Source organism: Mus musculus, chromosome X (assembly GCF_000001635.26).
Source record: "Mus musculus strain C57BL/6J chromosome X, GRCm38.p6 C57BL/6J".
NCBI classification, from domain to species: domain Eukaryota; kingdom Metazoa; phylum Chordata; class Mammalia; order Rodentia; family Muridae; genus Mus; species Mus musculus.
In genome coordinates this window covers 48,187,034-48,210,696 of record NC_000086.7, presented here as the reverse complement: position 1 = coordinate 48,210,696, position 23,663 = coordinate 48,187,034, and the positions used below count along the sequence as shown (strand labels likewise).

The 23,663-nt window shown below is 43.5% G+C and overlaps 1 protein-coding gene across 2 annotated transcripts in view; it reads left to right on the top strand.

The window, feature by feature from the left end:
* Positions 1 to 1,994: 1,994 nt before the first annotated feature.
* Zdhhc9 (zinc finger, DHHC domain containing 9) overlaps positions 1,995 to 23,663 on the top strand; it is a 36,736-nt gene continuing 15,067 nt past the window's right edge. The window contains exons 1-4 of one of the 2 annotated variants that reach the window (NM_172465.4): positions 1,995 to 2,217; positions 3,740 to 4,029; positions 15,977 to 16,137; positions 19,318 to 19,476. In NM_172465.4, coding sequence (NP_766053.1) covers positions 3,863 to 4,029; positions 15,977 to 16,137; positions 19,318 to 19,476 — 487 coding nt within the window. In that variant the 5' untranslated portion in view covers positions 1,995 to 2,217; positions 3,740 to 3,862. Of the gene's footprint in view, positions 2,218 to 2,240; positions 2,575 to 3,739; positions 4,030 to 15,976; positions 16,138 to 19,317; positions 19,477 to 23,663 lie in introns of those variants that run through there. The other variant, XM_006541454.4, reaches the window with a different exon arrangement.

Sequence of the window (23,663 nt, the reverse complement as noted above, 5' to 3'; positions counted from 1 at the left end):
GGAATGCATTGCCCTGTTATGCTCATTCCAGAACTTCCTAGGCTTCACCTGCATCTGAGCGGTGATCAAAGCATGTTTTGCTTTGGTCACTTCATTTTGATTGCTCTACACTCACAAGAATGGCAGCCAGGCTGAGCATGCGATTCCTAAGGGCATCTCATGTGCACAGGCTTTGGAATTCAGAGAGCTGATAGGGCCATGAGAAATTCCTGTCCTTTCCATGCCAAGTGTGTACTAATACTGGTAGCCTCCAGGAATTGGAGGCAATAATGCTGGTCATAGGCTTCATAAGAAATAACCCGATGATTATAGTCAGCATGAGCACTCAGGAACAATGGGAGCTTTATGAAGACACACTTTCAACTACAAATTAGTTATAACACATTTCTCTTGTAAGACAATTGGGTCACGGTTTTTAATTCCTTTAAATTTTTTGGTGGAAAGATATCATAAATGTTTTAAGAATAATCATTATAAAGAATTTTGTTTTAATATTATATGGGAGCAAAATACTATAAAAGAATAATAATTCTTTTTTTTTTTTAAAGATTTATTTATTTATTATATGTAAGTACACTGTAGCTGTCTTCAGACACTCCAGAAGAGGGCGTCAGATCTCATTACGGATGGTTGTGAGCCACCATGTGGTTGCTGGGATTTGAACTTTGGACCTTCGGAAGAACAATCGGGTGCTCTTACCCACTGAGCCATCTCACCAGCCCAAGAATAATAATTCTTGACCATGTATGTGGTCTCTCATTAAAACTACCACAAAGCTGCCTTTGGGAGAGCATTGGCAGTCACTTCTGAACTAATTCCAACTATTATTGGAAACCCTAGGAAAACTTTGGTCAAGCTCTAGGAAACCTGGGTTGATAACATAGTGTGGTAGGTAAGGAGAGGTCACTTTTAAACATCCCTCATATTATTTGGAAGGTAAGAACCAGTCATACTGGTGGAAACAGATCTGGTGCCTTGTAACATCCACCCTATAATATAATATAATATAATATAATATAATATAATATAATAGTGTGATTCTCAACTGTTTTCCCCACTCCAGTCTCAATTTTCTAAATGGTGTTACTAGCCGTTGATAGCAGAGGCTCAGTAACAGTAACTAACTGCCAGGAGGCACCAGAAGGAAAGAATCAATCTGGTTGATGTATGAAAATTCTGCCTTGGATGCCCCTCCCTTTGTTATCATAATATCTCCAGTTCTTTTGTTTTGTGCATTTGAACCAGGATCTTTCTATGTAGCCCTGGCTGGCATGGAACTCAAATGTCAGACCAGGGTGGCTTCAAATCTTCTTGCCTTAGCTTCACCACACCCAACAAGATCTCAAATTCTAATAGAAAATAGAAATTAACTACCTTTTGGCAATCTTTGCATCATTATCTACCTGGAAATATTTATGTTGTCTCAGTGGAGTTCCTCCAACTTCCTTAATGTCAATGACTTGTTTTCAATATCACAAAATGACATTCTCAGATATGGTTATCTCTTTTCATATTCTTTTTCTGTTCTGAAAGCCCTCGAGATTGCGTGGGAGTCCGAGGCTTCTGAATGGGACTTAGGCGGCAGAGAATGTAACGTTAAGATGCCCACGAACAGACCTTGGTCAATTTAAAGGCAAACGGCAGTGGAGAGGCCCAGGGTAAGACGGAATTCAGGGTTAGAGTCCGGATTTGTGAGCTAGTGTTGCTTCAGTGTGTTTGTGGGGAGGCTGCTCTTGGCTCCTCCCTTGTCCGGTCCACACCACCTTACGCCTCCGCTTTTGCGTAACTATATTAATAGACGAGAACACTTCGCGTCCTGGTGCTCAGACCCCAGAGAGAAGCTGGCTGGAGCTTGGCAGGTGGGCTTGTAGCAAGGAGATGGGTGGGGGGAGTGGGCGGAGGGATTCTGGAGTGACGTTCGAAGTAGCCAATGGTAGTACGCGTTGGGGGCGGGATGGAGACATTGTGATCGTTTAGCCAATGGAGGACGAGCAACTACTGGAGCGACCTGGTGACGTGAGGAGCGTTCCATTCCGCCAGCGGTGGGCGGTTGCCACAGCTGGTTTAGGGCCCCGACTATTGGGGCCCCTTGTCAGGAGGAGGCACCCTCCCTGTCAGGGAGAAGTCGCTACCACCTCTGGCTGCTGACGAGATCCCCCGGGACAGTGTGCACTTTCTGCCCCCAGTTGCCGGCCGAGTTCAGTGTCCCTTGTTCAGGTAACAAGGGGTGGGGGTGGGGGTCTCCGGGGCTCGGCTCTCTGGAGGGCTGCATCCCCCTTCAGCTCCGCCGGGACCCAGGGACGTTGGCACCGCCCTGCTCAGCTCGCCAGCCACGGAGCCCCTGGCCGGGGGTGACTACACGTGGCGGGGCGTGTGTGAGTGTGTACGAGCGTGTGGACGCGTGTGCGTGTGGATGTGGCGCGCGTCCCAGCCAGCCTGGGGCGGTGGTCGGCTGCGTGGCGGAGGCAGGGCGGGCCTCCTGAGGACGAGCCCGCTGCACAGCCCTGGCTTCTGGCGCTAAGCTGCTGAACCAGGTCGCTGCTTTCTGACGGATTTTAATTTTCCTTCTCCCAGGTTGGGTCCCCCTTCCTAGTCTGTGTTCTTCTGCTGGGTCAGTTTATGGAGGCGGGGGGAGGGGGGAGATTGTTTTCCAGGTTAGTTTTACACAAAGGAAGTGATCTTTGCACCTCTGGGGCCCCCTCCCCTTTCCCAAGCCTTACACCTTTCCATCTTGTTGCTAGGCTCTTAGTCCCCTTTTGGACCTTTGCCCTCTCTAGCTCGGGAATGCTCTCTGGCTGGTTGTTTCTTGCTCATCGGGCTGCAGGCTTCCGCCTCATTCTTGCCAGCATGGGGCATGTGGTGCCAGTAAGTAGAGGACACAGCCCAGCACCTGAGAGAAGAGGAGGATGACAGTGGCTGGGAAAGGCGAGGCCCGGAAATCCAGGATGCTGAATGGAGCTATGATACTGGTGAAATGTCCTAGAAAGCCCCCAAGGGACTTTTCTTAGCTGCTGCCACCGCCCTCAGCCACCCCCAACCCCAGCATCAGTTGCCAACCATCCCAGGATCTCTCCTGTTTAAGGAAGCCTTTTTATCTACAATATGATGTGGGCTCACAAATGTTAAACTAGACCAGCCAGAAGATTTCATTTCGGACTCCAGAAGTTACAGAAGGTTTGATTAGGGGAAATCTGTTTTGTGGAAATACAATGTGTGTATGCTTCCAGAATGCCCTGAACAGCTTACCCCAGCCAGAGGGTTACTTGTTCCTTCCTGTGAGTAATATTTGAATATTGAAGAAAGAAGGAGAGGTAGAGGAGGTATGGGAAGGGCTACTTAGGGACAAAGGACAACAACAACAACAACAAACATTATTTTTATAGATATCTTTCTTTAGGTGACTAAAGAACATGGTGGTACAGTAGAAAGTACAAAGGGTGGCTACTTCCAGAATTCCTACTTATTTCCAAGACTCATATCATCATAGCTCATCAAAATCACCAGCATGGGTTTAGAAACAGGATTGATTAAGAAATATCAGTCCCCTCCCCCTCTGGAGAACTGGTTTGTTTGTTTGTTTGTTTGTTTTCCTCCTTAGAGACCAAACAGAGATCAGAAATAAAATTTTCAAACTTTCCTGCTCTTTCAAGCAGTGCTCATCTTTCTGTCTTTGGGAAATGAGGGTTCAGTTGTATTTTGTCACTCTTGTCTCAACACCTTACCCCTTTCTTTTTCTTAGGGCTCTTGATAATGTTTGACCCAGTGGCAACACTAGTAGACGACCTGATTTTAAAGCTGACCTCAGCCTCTGCATCTTCTCTCGAGTAGTCCCAAAGCCCATCTTGGACCAGGAACTGTAATCATGTCTGTGATGGTGGTAAGAAAGAAGGTGACACGGAAATGGGAGAAACTCCCAGGCAGGAACACCTTCTGCTGTGATGGCCGCGTCATGATGGCCCGGCAAAAGGGCATCTTCTACCTGACCCTCTTCCTCATCCTGGGGACATGTACACTCTTCTTTGCCTTCGAGTGAGTTTTCATTGAACACAATTGTCTCCTTATGGTTAATTTGGGTCCAAGGAATGACAGTACCTCCTGGGCATTTGTGGTGGTTCTTGCATGATTTTACTCTTCTGTTGAACGATATCTATAGGTTGTGTTTAATTGAATTCACTACTTTGTGGTTATAGTAGAATATGCACTTCCTAAAAAGGCCAAGAATTTTAATATCAATTTCATAGTCCTGATGTGGGGATATTCCTGACAAAGTTTGTCATAAAAATTCACGTCCTTTCACTGACAGTAACTTAATGATAAATGACTTCTTTTCAACCCTTCCCAACTCTGGGAGTAACCCTTGTTGTTATAACACCCCTCACCAATATCCACTTCATCTGCTATTCAGGGTACCATTTCTGTAAGCCCTAGTTCTTACCTAGCTGTTCATTTGAAAACCAAACTGAGTTGAGAACCTGAAGATTGGTCCCAGCATCAGCTGTACCACAAGGGAGCTGTGGGAACGCCATATAGGTGCTTTTGAAATGTGGGTTGTTCTTTCTTTCCAAAATCACTCAGCATCCCAAGGCTACATAGAGAAACTCTGTCTCAAAAAAAAAAAAACAAAACAAAACAAAAAACCACTGAGTATAAAAAAAATTATAAATGTTCTGTGTAAGCCTGATGCTAGCTTTGGGGTTACTTTTTTATGCAATGTTGTACCTAGTACTAGAGATACTGTTTGAAGCCTGTGTAGGTCACTGCTCCAGGGAGGTGGCCAGTTGGAGTCTAGTGTACTGTGTACTGTGGCATGATTACTGCATACGCAGAGAATGATTCCAGGCTCCAGGGATGGGAGCAGTGCTAATTGTTTTGGGATTACTGTATTAAGGAGGACCTTGAGGAAACAAGAGGTGTATGTGTGTCTACTGAGGCCACACCTGATGTGAGCCTGCCATGGGTGACCTGGAAACAGATTTCTCATCCTGGGGTGTGGTTGGCAGATGCCAGGGGGTGCTCCTCAACCAAATGGAGCTGCAGCCCCCTGGGACTCACTTTTGCCTTTCTCTAAGGGCTCCAGGCTTTCGCTGTGCATCTCAGTGTGATTTGGAGGCTACTTTGCCAGCCTTTCTATGGTTGCGGCTGGCTTGAGGAACAGCAGTGGGAACAGTGTTATAATGCTCTATAACAGCGCTGGTAAAATAAGATCAAATGAACTCTTAGCTAAAGGTCCTTTTGTTGTTATTGCCTCTGACTTTGTGGACGTTTTCTGTGAAGTTAGGCAGGTTGCTGAAGGCTTCTTACCTCTTTTCATTCTGAGTTTTATAGCTCAGTGTGTGTGTGTGTGTGTGTGTGTGTGTGCATGCACCATGTGCTTCCGTGTGGTACAAGTGAGCATGTGCAGCCAGCCAGGCAGGGTTATGCATAACACAAAACAGTTTGCTTTCCTTCAGCTCCCACTTTCCATGTTTCTCCTGCTTCGTTTCTGCTTTTCTTCTTGATGAGAGCACACATTGAATTCTGATGTCAGTTTCTGTCTTTTTTGTTCCTTTGGTTCCATCTATCTCTGCCATTAGATGCTTATGATTGGAATTTCTCATGACAGAGATGAGACTTGTTTCCAGGCTATGGCTGAGTTGGTAGTTCTGGGTCCAGAAAATCTCTGCTTTGGTCAGAGAAACATGGGGTATAGAGCTGTGGCTTTTTTGGCCTTTTTTTTTTTTTCCTGTACCTGGAAGGCTTAAAGAGACTGTGACTTGGATCTGTTCCACTTAGGCCCCTGAAGGCCTCTGAAGAAAACTGCCCATGGGATGAAGCGTCTAATTAGCTAAATTACTGTTCAACAGGGGCGTGATAAGTTTTCTTCTGAGATGATTCCCGTTTCGAAATTACTCCTTGGGTTGTTGTTGGTTTTTGTTTTGGGTTTTTTTTTTTTTTTGCCATGAAGAGTGAAGTTGTTTGTAAAACTGCCCCGAGTTCCAGCTGTCTGTCTGAAAGAGTAAATATTTCAAAAGTAAAGGCTGGGGGAAGGGAGGGAAGAAGGAAGTAAATGTGTTAGCTTAGGAGTGGAATGGGGAAGTGTAAATCTGACCAAAGAGGAGAGGACTCTAGCAATGAATGCTTTCATGTGATGAATGCTTTTAATAAGTAAGGCGGAGTCTGGTGTGTGTGTGTGTGTATACGTGTATACCTGGTCTATCTGTATCACATATGCAGGCAAATAGATAATCAAAGTGGTGGTTGCCTTGTGCCTATCCAATGGTAGGCTGTACAAGGCACAGCAACATAACTGTGAAGAATAGAGTTTTTTTTTTCTTGTTGACTAGTCAATAATTTATTCTGAGTCAAATAGCAGAGGGTAGGATTTGGAGGACACAGTTAAGACTCTAATGTTAGTATTAAGATGCAATGAGACCTAAGGAAACCAGATCAATGATTTAGTCCCTATTTTCAGGCAAGTGATGATAGTAGCATTTGACACTACACTTGATCTTAGCCAAATGACCAAGAAGCCCTAGTGAGCATATTTGGATACACAGATTGCTGTCTGTTTTCATTCTCAAATTATCGGTAAGCCTAGGTTCCATATCATCTGGCTGACATTTTTGCCTCCCAGGAAGATAGTTCAAATCTCGCTACACATCTGGATGTGCTTTTTATCAACCCGGTCCTGTTGGCAGCAGGTGCTTAGGAAAAAAATTGCGAGCAGATTTAGGGCTGTGTTTGGCATAACCACGGGTCAGCCAGATGGCTTGAGCAGCCTGGTCAGTCCTGTGGGTGCCCCCTTCATGAAAATTGTGCAAGTGCAAGTGCCAGCCTTGCGTTTTGAGATTTTTGCCTTTCCAAATCTCGAGTCTTCAAAGTGATCTGCAATTTTCAGTGGACAGGTTGGATGCTGGATCCATAAAATGACCTAAAAGACCTTTTGCTTGGGAGCAGTTAGCACCAAATCGTTAGAAGTTAGGTGGTTGTCCCTCAAGATTGCTGTCGCAGAGTGGACAGTCTGTGCGAAGTTGTTAATCCTCTGGTAGCTCTGTCTGAGATTCTACCTAACTGTCTGTCTGAAAGGGCCCTGAAGGCACCAAAGGGGAGTGCAGATTACCAATAGGTGCTTGTCTTTGTAGTAAATCTATATAAAGTTAAAAGTGGAGTGAAAATTGCGAAACACTTAAAGGCAAAGTATTTTCTGATTAATTCTGGGGCTGGGGTAATTAGAAAGTGTGTGTGTGTGGGTGCCAGTTTCAGCTTTCAACCCAACGAATGAGATATATGCCTTTCTGCTCGAATCCTTATGTTGGAACATTATAGCACAATAACTGTGACAATCTGTGAACTGTCCAGCTACTCAAAAGCTTTTGTGATATTTGGTTTAACTCAGTGTCCCGAGGAAGTGTAGACTTTAGGAAAGGACCAAACACATTGTCTTCTGGAGTGAACTTGTTAGGGTTCTCTTTTAACTCTGCGACCAGATTTCTAGTGGATCAAAGTCCCCAAACATTTTATGTGGCAAGCAGGGCTGTATGACCCTTGACCCCTCCACAGAAGTGTGTGCTGCTATGCTTGGTGTTTGTGCTCTCTGCGTGCTGTATATGGAGGAAATTGTATCAAGGCGCTGTCAGACCAATTTTTGTCAGATTGGTCCCCATGGGTGCTCTTTGATGTGCATATTAGAAGAGAAGTCACTGAATTGAATAAACTATAAAAAGGATTTATAATATTGCATAGTAATTATCTTAGTTCTAGCGCACCCAATATTTCCTCCTTTTTCAAATTCCTTTAACTGTATCTCTTCTCATTGTACCTAATAATCACGTGACATGCCTTACACTTCTGAATTCTTATTTTGATTTTTTTTTTTTTTGAGCTAGGGTCTCACGTAGCTCGGGGTGGCTTTGACTTTTCTGTGTAGCTAAGGATAACCTGGAGCTCCTGTTCCTTGCTTCCTTCCGCCCCACTGAGGATTGGCAACCCTGATCTGTGTTACCACACCCAGTTTGGGTGTTCTCTGCTTCTACTGGGTTTACACTCCTCTTTTGTTCCATAGAGCTTCAAGCACTTTCAGGCTCAGGTGTTATCTCCTGTGTCTGTAGCCCCCTGTGGTGATCCGCACTGGAGTAGGTAGTCAATAAATGTTGCCAGGATGCATTTAAAATTCCAGTCTCTGACTCACAGAATCCTAGCCCGGTAGCGCGCTATAAAGGGCTCTGGAAGATCTGTTGAATGCTCATCTCTTAGCTATGGAATTAGGAAGACATTCAAATGATTATATTCAGGCTGTGTGTAATGGCAAGCTCATGCTATTAGTAGGAAACCAAAGATGATTTTGTGGAGAACTGACAGCATTCTGGTGTGGTATTCTTGCAGGAGCACCGTGCCTTCTCTCTCTCTGAGTGAAGATTTCAAATGTAAGATGCTTCAAATGTAAGAGTTCTTGAAGCATCATTGCCTCTGTTGCCACTCCTATGCCTGGAACCCAGGATGAGAAGTGCTGAGAGAACGATTGAGCAAGATCTGCTCCTTCCCTAGACACTCGGGGTGCTCATGACTCAGTGGAAAGCCGATCTGACAACAGTTAAACAGGTTTAAGGAAATACAGAACTGCAGAGACGAAAGCCACACTTTGACTTTATGTGGGCGAGAACTGTTGTGTATGTGGCCATCCAAATGGCTGTTTTAGAATACTACCAGGGCCTTTTGATTATCAGTCGGCTACAGTTCTTCTTGAGACTAGGTCTCATGTAGCCTTGGCTAGCCTCAGATGTACCATGTAGCCGACAATGACTTGGAACTCTTGATCCTCTTTTCTCTCTCTCTTCAGTGCTGAGATTGCAGGCGTGTGTCACCATGTCTGCTTTTATGTAGTGCCGAGGTTGGAACCTCAGGCATCCTGCATGCTAGACAAGTACAATAGTAACCGAGCCACATCCCTAAGCTGTCAACTTTATTCTTGATAAAGTATGTTCTTTGAAGACGTGGCTCCCAAACACTTTTATTTCCTTTAATAATTTTCTATGGTTCATTCGGAGTTCCTCTCTGTGTTTTTTTTATCTTGCTCTCAGTTTTTATAGTGATGGCTTACTTACTGTCACTCTGCATTTAAAATGTTCGTTAAAGTTTCATCTAGATGAATACTGTCCTTTCTCTCCAACCCAAAGCCTCACAAGTGTCCTTCCTATTGAGCTGCACCCCCCTACACACACACACACACACACACACACACACACACACACACACAGGGCTACATTCTTTCTTTTCTTGAGATGGGGATTTCTTTATGTTGTTCAAGTGCCTTTGAACCCACGTGGTCCTTCTACTTCAGCTTCACAATTATATGGGACTGTAGGCAAGAAGGAGAGTGAGTCAGTTGTCTGTACCATTTGGTTGCTTTAGAAAGGGTCCACTTAGGCAAGCCTGGCCTGCAACTTTCTAAGTAACTCACACGGGCCTTTAATCTGCCATCTTTCTTATCCCCGTCTCCCGAGTGCTACGATTATAGGCATGCGCCTCCATGCCAGTTGAGAATGGAATTTAATAAGTATTCAGCTCTCTGTTTTGGAAAAGGTGAGCGCAGAGGACAAAGCTGACATTCGTTGAGAAGCTTACTGAGGGAGAGAAGAGACTTCAGAAGTCTTCCTCCTCAGAGAGGCCAGAGCTAGTATTGTTTAAGAGTGAACAAAGGACGCACCTTGTGTCTCTTGCCAAATCAGGAAGCTAGGTAATTTAGTGTAATTAGTGGGATGTCTCTGAATTGGAGCAATGAGAAGAGAGGAGCCTTCTGGTGATGATTAGATAAGGCTAGTTAATGGAAGACCTTGGCATACTGGTCTGTGGACTTTGGAGCCATGCACGCACACACACACACACACACACACACACACACACACACACACACATCGTTGGCAGCAGGGAATTGTTCCAAGTTCTTTGTTTTGTTTTTGTTTTTGTTTTTTTGTTTTTTGTTTTTTGTTTGTTTTTTGAGACAGGGTTTCTCTGTATAGCCCTGGCTGTCCTGGAACTCACTTTGTAGACCAGGCTGGCCTCGAACTCAGAAATCCACCTGCCTCTGCCTCCCAAGTGCTGGGATCAAAGGCGTGCGCCACCACGCCCGGCTGAATTGTTCCAAGTTCTTAAGCAAGGGTATACTATGATTGAAGTTTAAAAATTGTCATTACAGCTAACATTTGGCAATTACTGAGGAGATATGCCTGGGTACATACTATGTATCTTCTCTGGAAAAAAGAATTTTTACCACCACAGAATAGAAAATGCTTGTTTGGTTCACTTTTCTCCATTTCTATTGAAGCACAAAGGTTGTGTATTTTACTTTGACCATTATGTAGCAGAATGTCTGGGAGGATAATTTTCAGTTAAGTTTTTAGTGTTAAAGGAGACTTCCTCCCTTTCAGCAGACTCTGAGTGTAGCTATAATAACCTTGAAACTGTGTTCTGGGTGGTGGTTCTACATGATTATTTTGGTCTAGAGATAAAGCCCTGTTAGTCTGCTTGGCTTGTCATCACAGACTACTATAGACTCTACTTTCTCAACAGAATTTTATGTTTTCCAATTCTAGAGGCCAGAGAGCCTTACGTCAAAGTACTGGCAAAGTCAGGGTCTGGTAAGGACCTATATCATGGCTTAGAGGTAGCTGTCTTCTTGCAACCTTCTCATACCATAGAAAGGCAAGGAGACTCTTGTTCGTATGAATCATTAATCTTATTCATGAAGATGGAGACTTGGCTTGACATAATCATTTCTCGAGGGCTTCTTCGGAACTGCAGATACTATTGAATTGGGGTTGGGATTGCAGAGTGAATTTGGTGGAAACAGAGGCATTCAATGCATGCCTGGGAACTAGTGAATAAGAAGACAACTCCCCACCCATATCTGGGAGGGATGGAAATGAAGTGTTATTTCCATCGTGTTAGGTCAAAGGGTATCATTAGTCTGGGATCCTTAGGCCCGTCTCGCTGTTAAAAGCACAGTTCTTCCTTAAAGCCACCCTTAACAGCTGCTATTGGAACCGTTTCATCAGCCACCAGCTCCCCAAGAGAGTTCCTTCCTGACCACTTACAGACCAGAGTCAGAGTCACCATTCTAACACTTGATTATGGCTCTCATCTTCTGCTTTTGCTGTTTCATATGGTAGCTATGTTTTCCCCCAGAAAATTAGCTCCTATTTTTCTTGTTCTTCAGTTGTTAGGCCAATAAATACTTGTTGGCCTATTGATTGTGCTGATAAAAGAACAAACAAAACATTAAAAATGTAGGAAGAAAGCTATTAGGGACTTAGAGACAGAGTGTTATGTAGAACAACCCAGGCTTGCAGGCTGCGAGGCAGAGCCCTAACATGGAATCTGGTCTCTTACCAGCTTCACTCATGAATCTATTTTGAGAATTTTTTTTTCAAGTGAATTGAAGTCTGTGCCATTACTATCATTCCTCCAACAAACTAGCATGCTGGGGGTGGGGCATGGGACATGACGCATTACCCTAGCCTGGCACTGCTGGATACTGCTAGTCAGTACCAGTGTGTGGCTCATGGGAACATATGGGAATCCAGTATTCTAGCCCAGCTATGGAAGTCTGAGGGTCAGTCAAGGAGTCAGGAAAGGATATTTTAAAATGATAATGCTCCTTCAGGTATCAGAAATGAATGCTTAGTGGGCATCTGGTTTATTTATAAAGCAAGAATGGGGACATCTAAGCCCTAGAAGGAGGAAAGCCTCCTGGCACTTGGAAGACAAAGGAGACTTCTGTTTCCATGAGCATATGAAATCAGGATTCTAAGAAATGATATAGCTGGAAAGTAGAAGGGAGTTTAAAAAATATTTAGCTTCTGCTTGTAGCTGAAAGATCAAGTCTTCCTGGAAGACAAAGTGGTGAAGTTTGGGGTTACCTTGACATTAGGTAATTTCTACTAAATTTTCAAGGAGCTTATTCCTATCAAAGATAGACTTCCAGCTTTCTGCAGTTATGAAACTATAAAAAAAGGTTAAAATGTTTGAAAAGTGGCAAATACAAACTATATTTATAATGGATAACATATTTTGATGCATGCATATTTTGTAGAATGGTTAAAATGTAGCTTTTTAACATATGAAACAAGCATTTCATATACTTACTTTTTTCTGGAGAGAACATTTAAAATCTATTTTGAATCATTTTCATTTTGGCTATGAACTACAGTCACTATTATTGGTGGTAGATCTCTCGAATCTACTCTCCCTTTTTGAAGTTATGTGTTCTTTGACCAATTGTCTCCCCAACCTCCCCACATTGAGGAAGACCTTTTATTGACACGTGTTTCTCCGTTTTGCTTAGGATGGTCTTGAACTCATGAACACAAATAGTCCTCTTGACTCAGGCTCTTGAGTAGCTGGGACTATAGACATACACCCCCATTCCTTGGTTACGAGGCTGTTTTTATTTAAATGTGTTTATTTAGAAGAGAGAGACCATCATAGGCTGTAGTTCACAGTAGTCTTAGTTGCTAGCTCCAATGTTTCCTCTTATTTGGAGTAGAAAGGCCTGTTGGTCCCCCATCTGCCTTTCTAACCACGCCCACACACTACGGACAACTGGCTGCCTGTAGCCTCTCTCTGGAGGAGAGTAACACAATGAGCCTGTTGTGTGCTTGTTGACATACAGAGTGGATTGTTTTAGCAGGTGCAGGAGATAGTCTGTATGGAGATTACAGAGACCTTTATCCTTGATGGCGGAGAATAATTCAAATGGAAGTTGTCTTTTGTCTAGTCTACAGCAGGTGTTGGGATGGGATTTAGTCAAGTTTTGGTTCTTCTTTGCAGGGACCAGCAGTGCTTTGAAGTTCTCCTTTGGTGATGGTTTTGTTAGCCCCTTAAATAAAAAGAAATGGGGTTGCCTGGTGATTAAAAGCTCTTACTACTGCTCTTGAGGAGGATCTGGGCTTGGTTCCCAGCACCCATATGGTGGCTCACAACCAGCTCTAACTCCAGTCCTAGGAGATCCAACACTCTCTGCTGACCTCCGGGGGTGCCAATCATGCGCAAGGTCCACATACCTACATGTATACAAGTCATTCATACAAATAAAACAAAAGAAAAATCTCAAAAGAGCAACAACCTCCCTTCCGTGGATAAGCAGATAGCTCTGCTGTTTTAAAGCAGACAAGACATTCATACAAATAAAACAAAGAGAAATAATCTCAAAAGAGCAACGCCCTCCCTTCCGTGGATAATCAGATAGCTCGCTGTTTTAATGCCTTGAAAAATATAATTACATGATTTTCCCCTTCCCTTTCCTCCTACCAATCCCTCCCACGAACCTCCCACTCCCTGTAGAAATATGGCCCCTTTTTCTTTAGTTTTTATTGTTAGAAACATACCCACACACCTTGTTCAGTCCTTTTAGTGTTAAGATAACCAATTAGAGGGCTCTTCCTTGGGCAATTAGAGGACTCTTCCCTGGGGCCAGGACGATTTCTCCTGCTCTTAGCATTCCTTAGTTGCCTGCAGTTCTTTGTTTATGGGTGGGGCCCCATGAGATTTCCCTCTTTCCTGTGGATTGGAGACTATTCAAGGCAGTTAGTCCTGGAGACATTGCTTCTTTGTTTTGAAGATTGATCTTATAGATGATCAATGACTAGGGAGATAGCCATTTTCTCTTACTGTAGTAATTACACTTGACTTGCTCATGAAGCATGACTTTATAATTCTCCTGTGTCCTTTGGCTCTCTGGCAAGTGGTGGTGACTTTTGTTTCTGAATTTACTTTTTGATTATGTGTTCCTGTGACGGGAGGAATGGAAAGGAGTCTACAAACTAGTAATATGCATGACCCTTAGTTACCCGGACCCCACTTGCCAGATCCTTTTGTTCTGACACGCTCCCTCCATGTCCTTTTGACTTTTAGAAGAAAACACGTTGTTAAAAAAGAAAACTTAAGACCACGAATTATATTTTAAAACGAATAGGCCATTGAAAGCATTTTTGCAGGGTTCAATACATATGCTCCCTTTCATTGTAAATACTGATTAGCCTAATATAACAGTGAGTTCCCAACCCCCTCCCTGTGCAGTTATGTTGTGGAAGGGAGGCAGGGGAGTATCTCCTGGGGCTTGTTCTACAACTGGAGCAAACATGCAGCCTGGGGTTAACCATTTGCCCTGAATAGACTGCAGCTCACTCATTTGCTGTGCTGATGAAGTAAGCTTTTTCCCTAGCTTCCTTTCTTTGCTCTCCCTCCACTCCTTGCTCATCCACTTATAGTCTGCGTCCAGTGATGATCTCTGTTTTCAAGGAGAAATGTGCCTCGGGAGGAGATAGATAAAAATAGGTCAGTGATACTGTTCAACACGTACTCTCATTCATTCCGTTTGATAGTCCGGATCAACAAGTATTTATTGATAGCTTCTTTGTTCCCTTACTTGAATGGAGAGCTAGCAGATCTAAAATCAGATGCTAATGGTAATAAAGGACATTTACTTAGTGTGTATTATGATGTATCAAGTATCCTTTTAAGTACTTTTTATACTGGTGCATCTGGTCCACACAATGACCTCATGGACTACTATTATTATCCCCATTTTACAGGTCAGCTGTCACCCAACTGGGAGTTGGTAGAACCAGAATTTGAACCTAAGGTTCCAGGAGACCAGTTTCTTGTTCTTATGAAGTCAAGTTGAGGGCGGTAAACTCAACGTACTGATAGAGAGCTGGGAAATGCTGCAGGGCCTTCATAGTGAAGCTACAGACGGGCAAGAGGACAGGGAGAATGGAATGCCACTTCTCATAGGCCTTTTGTAGGAGACAAGACTTCTTTAAGTCCCAAATTCTTCATCTATCAATAAATATAAGAGGTCCTACCTTGTAGCTTTGGTGTGAGTCTTGGATGAAATAAGGTGTTTAAAGTAGTTAACATGGTGCCTGGTAGATGGTAACTTGTAGTTGCCACAATGACAGTGATGTTTCTAGGACCTGAAAGATAAGTCCATTTGGGATATGGAGAGGAAAAGATGCATCATGAGGAAAGACAGAAATAGACATGGTGTTGGGAAGTGGTGCTAAGGAGGTTTCTTATCCCATCGTTGATGGTCATTCATCACCCACTAGCTGAGCTATTTGAGGAGACCGAATGAATGGATATTACAGACTCAATCAGCAGCCTGGAAGCTTTCCGCTGCTCTTAAAGCGTGCTGATATCCCCTCTGTGTGCCACTGTGAGCCTGTTTCCTGATTGTCCCTATTTTTTTCTCCTCGTCATCAAGCTCAGCCCTAATGCCAGATGAGTGGATGAACAGCTCTGCGTGGTCTCAGAGCAAAAGTTCCCTATAGTGCTTACAAGTCCAGGCTCTGGTACTTCTCTGTCCCCAGCCAGTGTGAACCTTTCCCGAGGCAGACACACTGTTCCTAGGGGCCTGATAAGAGGCATGAGTTATATGAGGTATGAGTTAGCTTACGTGTAAGGGAGTTCCCTAGAGATTGTTTTTGTATGCCATAGGTGACCTCAATCAATGAAGTGTGTACTGAAAATACAATGTGTTCAGAATCACATTTTTATTAACATTTTCTTCATTGATTTATTTTTTCCCTTTTTTTCCTTTTTATTAGATATTTTCTTTATTTACATTTCAAATGTTATCCCCTTTCCTAGTTTCCCCTCAGAAAATCCCCTATCCCCTCCTACCTCCCCCTGCTCCCCAACCCACCCACTTCCACTACCTGGCCCAGGCATTCCCCTATACTGGGGCATAAAACCTTCACAAGACCAAGGGCCTCTCCTCCCATTGATGACCTACTATCAGAATCACATTTTAAGTGTTTGGAATATTTAGGGGGAAGTAAATAATGTAGTATTTGCCCTGGAGATCTTCTGTTCTTGTTGTAGAGACCAGATCGATACAGTTGCAGTAGCTGGACACACACACACACACACACACACACACACACACACACACACACGCACAAACTTGACAAAATGTTGACTTGCTTCCTTTCTTCAGGTGTCGCTACCTGGCTGTTCAGCTGTCTCCTGCCATTCCTGTGTTTGCCGCTATGCTCTTTCTTTTCTCCATGGCCACGCTGTTGAGGACAAGTTTCAGTGACCCTGGAGTGATTCCTCGAGCACTACCAGATGAAGCAGCTTTCATAGAAATGGAAATAGGTGAGTCTGGGAGGCTGTTGGCAAGCTGTAACATAGAGGGTGGCCACGTTGGCTAGGGGGTAATGATAGCAGTTGTGGATTCAGTCTGCTATTCCAGTTGTTTTCTCTGAGATCCTGTGACTACCTGTGACTTCAGAAAGACGGGTACCACACGCCTGTGAAGCCACATGTGCTTTCTTGTCCCATGTGCTGGAGTTTGTTACTGAGGTATGGCTGGATTGTTGCCAAGACAATGTCTTTTCCATTTTTGAGGAGGCCATCACACATCAGTTTGCTGAGGGAAGCTGTAAACCATCTCCCCCTAAAAAGGCTCTTTTTTTTTTTTTGCATATACCTACAACTTTGGATATAGTTTCAGAATTTCATAGATCTTCTGAAGTGCATTCATGGGTCCCTGACCAAGAATTCCTGCTTTGGGGGTGGGGGCGGGTTGCACAAAGTGAGAGAGTGCCATCATGGCACCAGGAAGCACTCAGAGGAGTAAAGGGACAGATTTCAGGCTCAGAACTATACAGTCCGCAGCTCTGAGATTGGCATGTAGCACCACCAGGAGCCATATGGGCTTCACGAATTTAAACAGAACATCCAAGGTTGGAAAGGAGATATCCTGGGAGTTCCCACTGCGAAGAAGTCATTGATGCGAGCACTAGAGGCAAGCGGGGGAGGGGAGCTACTAGCTCAGCAGCAGTGGCTACATTGTTAATTAAGTGTTTCACAATTTTGTTTTGACAGTAGCTTGAGTCCATATCCAAACAAGATAAGAGTAGAAAAAAGTGACCCAGGACTTGGTCTGTCACTTCTTTGTCCCCTGGTACTGGGGATTGAGCCCAGCCCCCCACCCCACCCCCGGGCATGCTAAGCACGTGCTCTACTACTGAGCTGTATGACAAGCTCTGTGACCCAGAACTTGTCATGCTAAGCATCCATGCTAGTAGAGTGCCAGTCTGTGACTGGCTGCTAGTTCTTTGATGTTGCCCTGGAGGCTGCTACTCCTTTGTGTTTGTTTCTTTGAACTGTTTCCCCTCCATCTCACGCTTATATTTCTTTGTGGAAAAACTCAGTTTTAGTTGAGCCAAGAAGAAATCGGTTTGCACATACATGTCTTGGCTCCAACTGCATGGGGTGAGGTCAGTGTAACGATAGTGAGTATAATGTAGAGGCGAGGCTTGGTGTCATAAGATGAACCCATACACGGATGAGAAAGTAGTCTATGAAACAGTAATACAGCTAGAGAAAAAAGAAAACAGAACAAAAGAACAATTCCCCCTCTATCTTGCTCTTAAGTACTCCTTGTTCTACTCCCAGGTCTCCCCTGGTTTCTGCCGTGAACCCTGTGTTCCGTGCATGCTCCTGTACAGCACACATAAGGAAATATTAAAGTGGCATGTCAACACTTACATCATCTATGAACAGCTAGCCTGGTCTTCTCAGGCCTTGTTGCACACTGTCACTGTTTCTTCTCACAACACCTACCCCACTCTGCACGAAAAGGAAAAATGTTCCATATGGCAGATGGTTTTAAAATCAAAACCAATGCTTTTCGAATGATACTTTGTGGCAAAGGTGCAGGGAGCCCCCGCACCTCTCATATGCTGTGGATGGAGAGTCATGCCAATCCATACAGTCTGCCTGGGAAGCAGTTTGGCAATAAGCAAAATGGCATTAAGGGTTTGTACCCTTTGTCCGACTAATTAAGGACTCCTTAAGAGTGAAGTCAAGGGAATTATCAGATATTTAAAATAACCTACCATAGAAATGTTTTAGTGTGGTTTTCTTTTATGTCTTTAATACAAATACAGCCATTTTGATACAAACAAGTTACCCCCTTTAAAAAGGAATTTATCATAAAATAATTCTTATTCAGTGTATGGATGTGTGCATGCATTTGTTTTGCAGTGGTAATTGCCGGTACCACTGTGTGTATGTGTGTCTGTGTGGGTCAGAAGACATCATTCAGGAGTCGGTCCTTCCATCCAGTAGGGACCAAACAGGTCATTAGACTTGGCAGCAAATGCCTTACTCAGCCTGCTGAGCTGTCTTCGCTAGCCTTTCCTCCTTGTTGGTTTGGAAACATTTTTTTTAGAGATGCAGTTCTTTTTTATTCTCTGTGTATGGGTGTTCTGCCTGCATGTATGTAAGTGCACCATGTAAATGGAGTACCCACGGAGGCAGCAGAGGACATTGGATCCCTAGAACTGGAGTTTCAGACAGTTGTGAACTGCCCTCTGCAAGGGAAACAATTGTTCTTAACTGAGGAGCCGTCTGTCCAGGCCCTTGAAATATTCATTTAATTGGCATATATTGATTGTATATGGCACTAGGCTTCACAGGAACACTTTCCTATTAGTATATAATGTACTTTGAGCGTGTTCCTTCCCTCTCGACTTGTTTGTTTGAGGCAGAGTTTCATGTAGCCAAGGCTGGTCTCTAATGTGTATTGTACCTGAGTCTTTCCTCAAAATCCTAATCCTACTGCTTATAGCTCCCAGGAGCTCTGATCGCACACGTGCGCTGCTATTAAGAAGGACACTTTTAATTGTACTTCTCTTTGACTTTTGCTAGTAGAATTACTAGGCTATAGAGCATATACATTTAAAGTTATTGTACTTGCTAATGCGTTGTTCACTGGTAAGATAAATTTGACCTTGCTGGGTACAATGTATTAATCTTCTTTTTGATATTTGTTAATTATAGTAGGTAGAAATAGTGATTGTGTGTGTGTGTGTGTGTGTGTGTGTGTGTATTTGAGATGGGGTCTTACTATGTAGCCCTTGCTGGCCTGGAACTTGTTTTATAGACTGGGTTGGTCTGGGACTCACAGAGATCTACTTGCTTCTGCCTCCTGAGTGCTGGGATTAAAGGCATATGACCAACATGTCAAACTATGTTTTAATTTTATTAATGTGATTATTAGTCAAATAGACACTTCGATTTCACATTCTTGCCATTTTTCTTTTTAAAATTTTCAAACCAACACCCTTGAAGACACATGTACATCACAGAGTTGTATAGCATTCAGTAGATGTGTGGCAGATACCGGGTGTGGTGTGATGTTGAAATCCTAGTCTAGAAGTGTTTGCCTGGAAAAGAAGAGCCCTTACCTCTCATGGCCTGCATGTTTGGAGACTTTGGACTCAAACAAAGAATAGCAGTGAATTAAAGCTGTTTTACTGATTACAGAAGCCACCAATGGTGCCGTGCCACAGGGCCAGCGACCACCTCCTCGTATTAAGAATTTCCAGATAAACAACCAGATTGTGAAACTGAAATACTGTTATACATGCAAGATCTTCCGGCCTCCCAGGGCCTCCCATTGTAGCATCTGTGACAACTGTGTGGGTGAGTAAAACCAAGGGGACATTGCCTGTGGGATAGGCTCAGCTGAACAAAGGGTCTCACAGTGGACATTGGCTCTTGGGAAAATTCAGTGGGAATGAGAAGGGAGATTCAGATAGGAAACAAGGTATATTTAGATAGGAAGGAATCTCCTACGCAGCAGCAGATCAGCTATACTCATGGAGATATGGTCTCAACCAAAAAGTCTTTGATAAATGGAGAACAATACCTGTTTGGGAAATCTCAGTTTTCCTGTACTGGATCCAAGTTGGGTGTGGCCCACTTTACAAAGGAGGAGAACGGCATCATCCACTGGAAGGCACTTCTGAGCAATGCCTATGGCAGAAGTGGCCCTCTTTGTGTTCCCACTATGTACTAGGCATTGTGCTGAGTACTTTTCCTTTCTCTCATTCAAGGCTCATAGCAACCCCCAGAAATCAGTATCACCCCCATTTTACAGATGATGTCACTGAAGTGCCTTTGTGTAAGTTTGTGTAATTGGCATAAGATGATACTTGATTCGGTCTGATGCCCAAGCCTTTATTTATTTTTTTAATGTCTTTGCTCTTGCTACATGTGTGTAGGTGTGCATGCAGAATACAAGGTCTGTGCTTCCATCTGCACATATGGGCTTAGTTATACATACTTCCTACTTTGTGCTGAACTCCGGAGAAGATCATACACACATAATAAAGCTGCTCATTGATAGGTATATATATATGTGACACTGCTGTTATCACTGATGTAATTCTAACATTTTATATGCTGTATATCATGTCTGAGAGAGCCTTGCTTTCTTCCAACTAGCCAATTCTTCAGGCAGTAGTTGGGGGAGATGTATATTTCTTTATGTGGTCCGAATTGATACGTGGATTGGATTTTATGAATCACAACTAATTTTAAATGGACTAGGAAATGCTATTTAAATAAGATCTGATGTGAAGGTTTCATGAAGAATCCCCTCTCCTTATTAATATTCTTAAATAGGAAGAACTCACACAAGAGATAGCTCAGTGGTTAGTAATCCTGGTTGCTCTATCCAGAGGACCCGAGTTTGATTCCCAGCACCCACATGATAGCATCTGTAACTTTAGTTTCAGGGTATCTGACACCCTTTTCCAGCCTCTGTGGGTACTAGGCATGCATCGGTGCAGACATGGATGCAGCCAAACCCATACACATAAGAAAAATAATAAAATAATTATACAAGTTGATTTTTTTTGTGACAGGATCTCTCTATGTATCTCTAGGTGCCCTGAAACTTTCTGTGTAGACCAGGCTGCCCTAGAACTCACAAAGATCTGCATGTGTCTGCCTCCCAGGTGCTGGGATTAAAGGCATATGCCACCATACCCAACTTATAAATTGACTTTCTAAAAAGCACAGATGCTCTATGAAAAACACAGGCAGTGCATAAAACAGGAAATTTACTTACCAAATGACATGGAAATATGTCCACACCTACAAATAATCAGAGAAATACATATTAAAACTGGATGTTTTTTCAAAACATATTTAATTTTTTCCTGACAATTCCCATGATATATACAATATGTCTTGGTCCTATCCACCTTCAATACCCCCCCATTCCCTAGAACCTCCAACACATGCCTTTCCCACCTTCATGGCCTCTTCTTTTGATTCTTTATAACACAAAGGTCCAGTTAATGCTGTCTGTGTGTGCATGGGTGGGTGGGGGTCACTTATTATCTGGCAGCCGCACTCCTAACGAAAAATATAGCTCCCCACCCTCCAGCAGCCAGTGATTGCCAGGAGCGCCCCCACTACAGATAGAGGGAGCACCATTGGTCCCTTCTCCATCCATGCTGGAAGAATTGTTGTTGTTGTTGTTGTTGGTGGTGGTGGTGGTAGTTGTTGGTGGTGGTAGTAGTACTACTAGTAGTTGTTGATGTTGTTTTTGAGACAGGGTTTCTCTGTGTAGCCATGGCTGTCCTAGAACTCACTCTGTACATCAGGCTGGCCTTGAACTCAGAGAACTGCCTGCCTCTGCCTTTGCCTTCTGCGTGCTGGGATTAAAAGGTGTGCATCACCACTGCCCAGCCATTCTGGATTTATTAAATGACTTGATATTGTACAGATAACCATAGAAGCTGGGAGTTCCTGAGTATAATGGTCCTGTTATGCTCAGAAAGCAGCCTTCAAATCCTCTGGCTCTTACGCCCTTCCTTTTCCCTCTGCCATGAGGCTCTCTGAGCCTTAGTGGGGTCATATCTATGGCCCACTTAGGCCTGAGCACCCAGCAGTCACCTGGTCTCAGCACTTTGGCCAGTTATAGGGAAAAAACCTCTAACAAAGTTGAGAACAGGACTAAAAATATGGTAAGAACATGGATATGTATAAATTTACATTTGTCCCAATGTTTTTATATGACAAGTTTGCTTAAAATGAGGCTATTATCCATAATTCTGAATTTAGGCATGATGCTAACCACTTGAGCACTTGACACACACACACACACACACACACACACACACACACACACACACACACATATGTATATATATCATGCAGCCTTTTTTTTTTTTTTTTTGGTTTTTTGAGACAGGGTTTCTCTGTATAACCCTGGCTATCCTGGAATTCACTCTGTAGACCAGGCTGGTGTCGAACTCAGAAATCCACCTGCCTCTGCCTCCCAAGTGCTGGGATTAAAGGCGTGTGCTACCACGCCCGGTTCATGCAGCCTTTTGTCCAGGAGATATACCACTCTTTTTGTCCCCAACATACTATTTCTCTTAATTATTTGGGAATTTTATAGAGTGCCCCCTGATCATGCTCCCACCCTTGCACACCCCTCCAAACAAAACAAAACAAAAACCACGAGTCCAATTTTTATGACCTATATCCTCATTAGTGACCAGTTCCTTAACGAAAATGGAATCTCCTCCCCCCTGCACCCCCCCCCCCCCAGAAGCCATCAACTGTGAAGAGCTACACTTCAGTGTCTTTATTCTTAAAGTTTTGGTTTTGATTAATATACAGCTCACTGTTGTTCAAAAAGTACCCCCTACTTTTGGAGGTGTTTGTGTGTATATTCATGTGTATATGGTTGCACATTCATGTATGGAAGCCAGAGGATAACTGAAGTCTTTGACTTACCAAATTAGGCTATCTATCCTGGCTGGCCAGTGAGCCCCAGGGATACCCTTGTCTCTCTACCTTTCTACTGCTGGCATTATAAACATATGCCACCATGCCTTATATTTTTTATATCAGCCTGGTGTGTGTGTGTGTGTTCGCACGTGCATGCGTGTGTCCTTATGCTGGCACAGCAAACACTTTAATGAGTGAGCTATCCCTCCAGCCCCTTTTAATTTATTTTTATTTTATCTTGCTTGTATGGGTGTTCTGCCTGTATGTATTTCTGTGCATCTCATGTGTGCCCGGTGCTCAGAGGCTAGAAGAGGGTGCTGGAGCCCCTAGAACTGGAGTTCCAGATCGTTGTGAGCTGCTGTGGAGGTGCTGGGAATGGAAGTCAGGTTCTTTGGAAAGAGCGGCAGGTACTCTTAACCACCGAGTCATCTCTCCAACCCTCAACCCCTACTTTTTAAAAAGCCAATTAAAATAATAAATGCTTATGCTAGAATATATGGGTGGTATAAAAATGTAAATTAAACCCACTTTGTTTATAAAAAGGGAGATTACATAATCTAAGAGATTTTTAATTTCTGAATTAAGTTTTGATGGGGGTGATGGGGGTGGGGTTGAGCCAAGTCTGCACACATATCAGGCAAGCACTCCACACAGGTTCCATCTCCTGCCTTTAATCTTTTTTTTAGTTACAGTACAAAATACTAGGTTCCATCACGACTTTCTCACTCATATGTCTCACTCCACTCTGCTCAGATTTGCCCCACAAGTGCTGGCCATCTCCTTTATTTCTCCATCAGTCCCATTTGCTTTTATGTCTCTCTCCAACACACACACACATGAATCTTGCATTTACCTGAGTCTGACTTATTTGATTTAGCATAATCATCTCGAGTTCTATCCATTTTCCTGAAAATGATGGAATGGTATTCTCCTTCACAGCCGAGAACAATTCGATTGTTATATGTATAGCATATTGACTCATCTGTTGATGGCCTTCTAGACTGGTTCCATTATCTTGGCTATCATGAGTACTCCAGCAGTAAAAACTCATGTGCAAATATATCTATGGAGGATATATT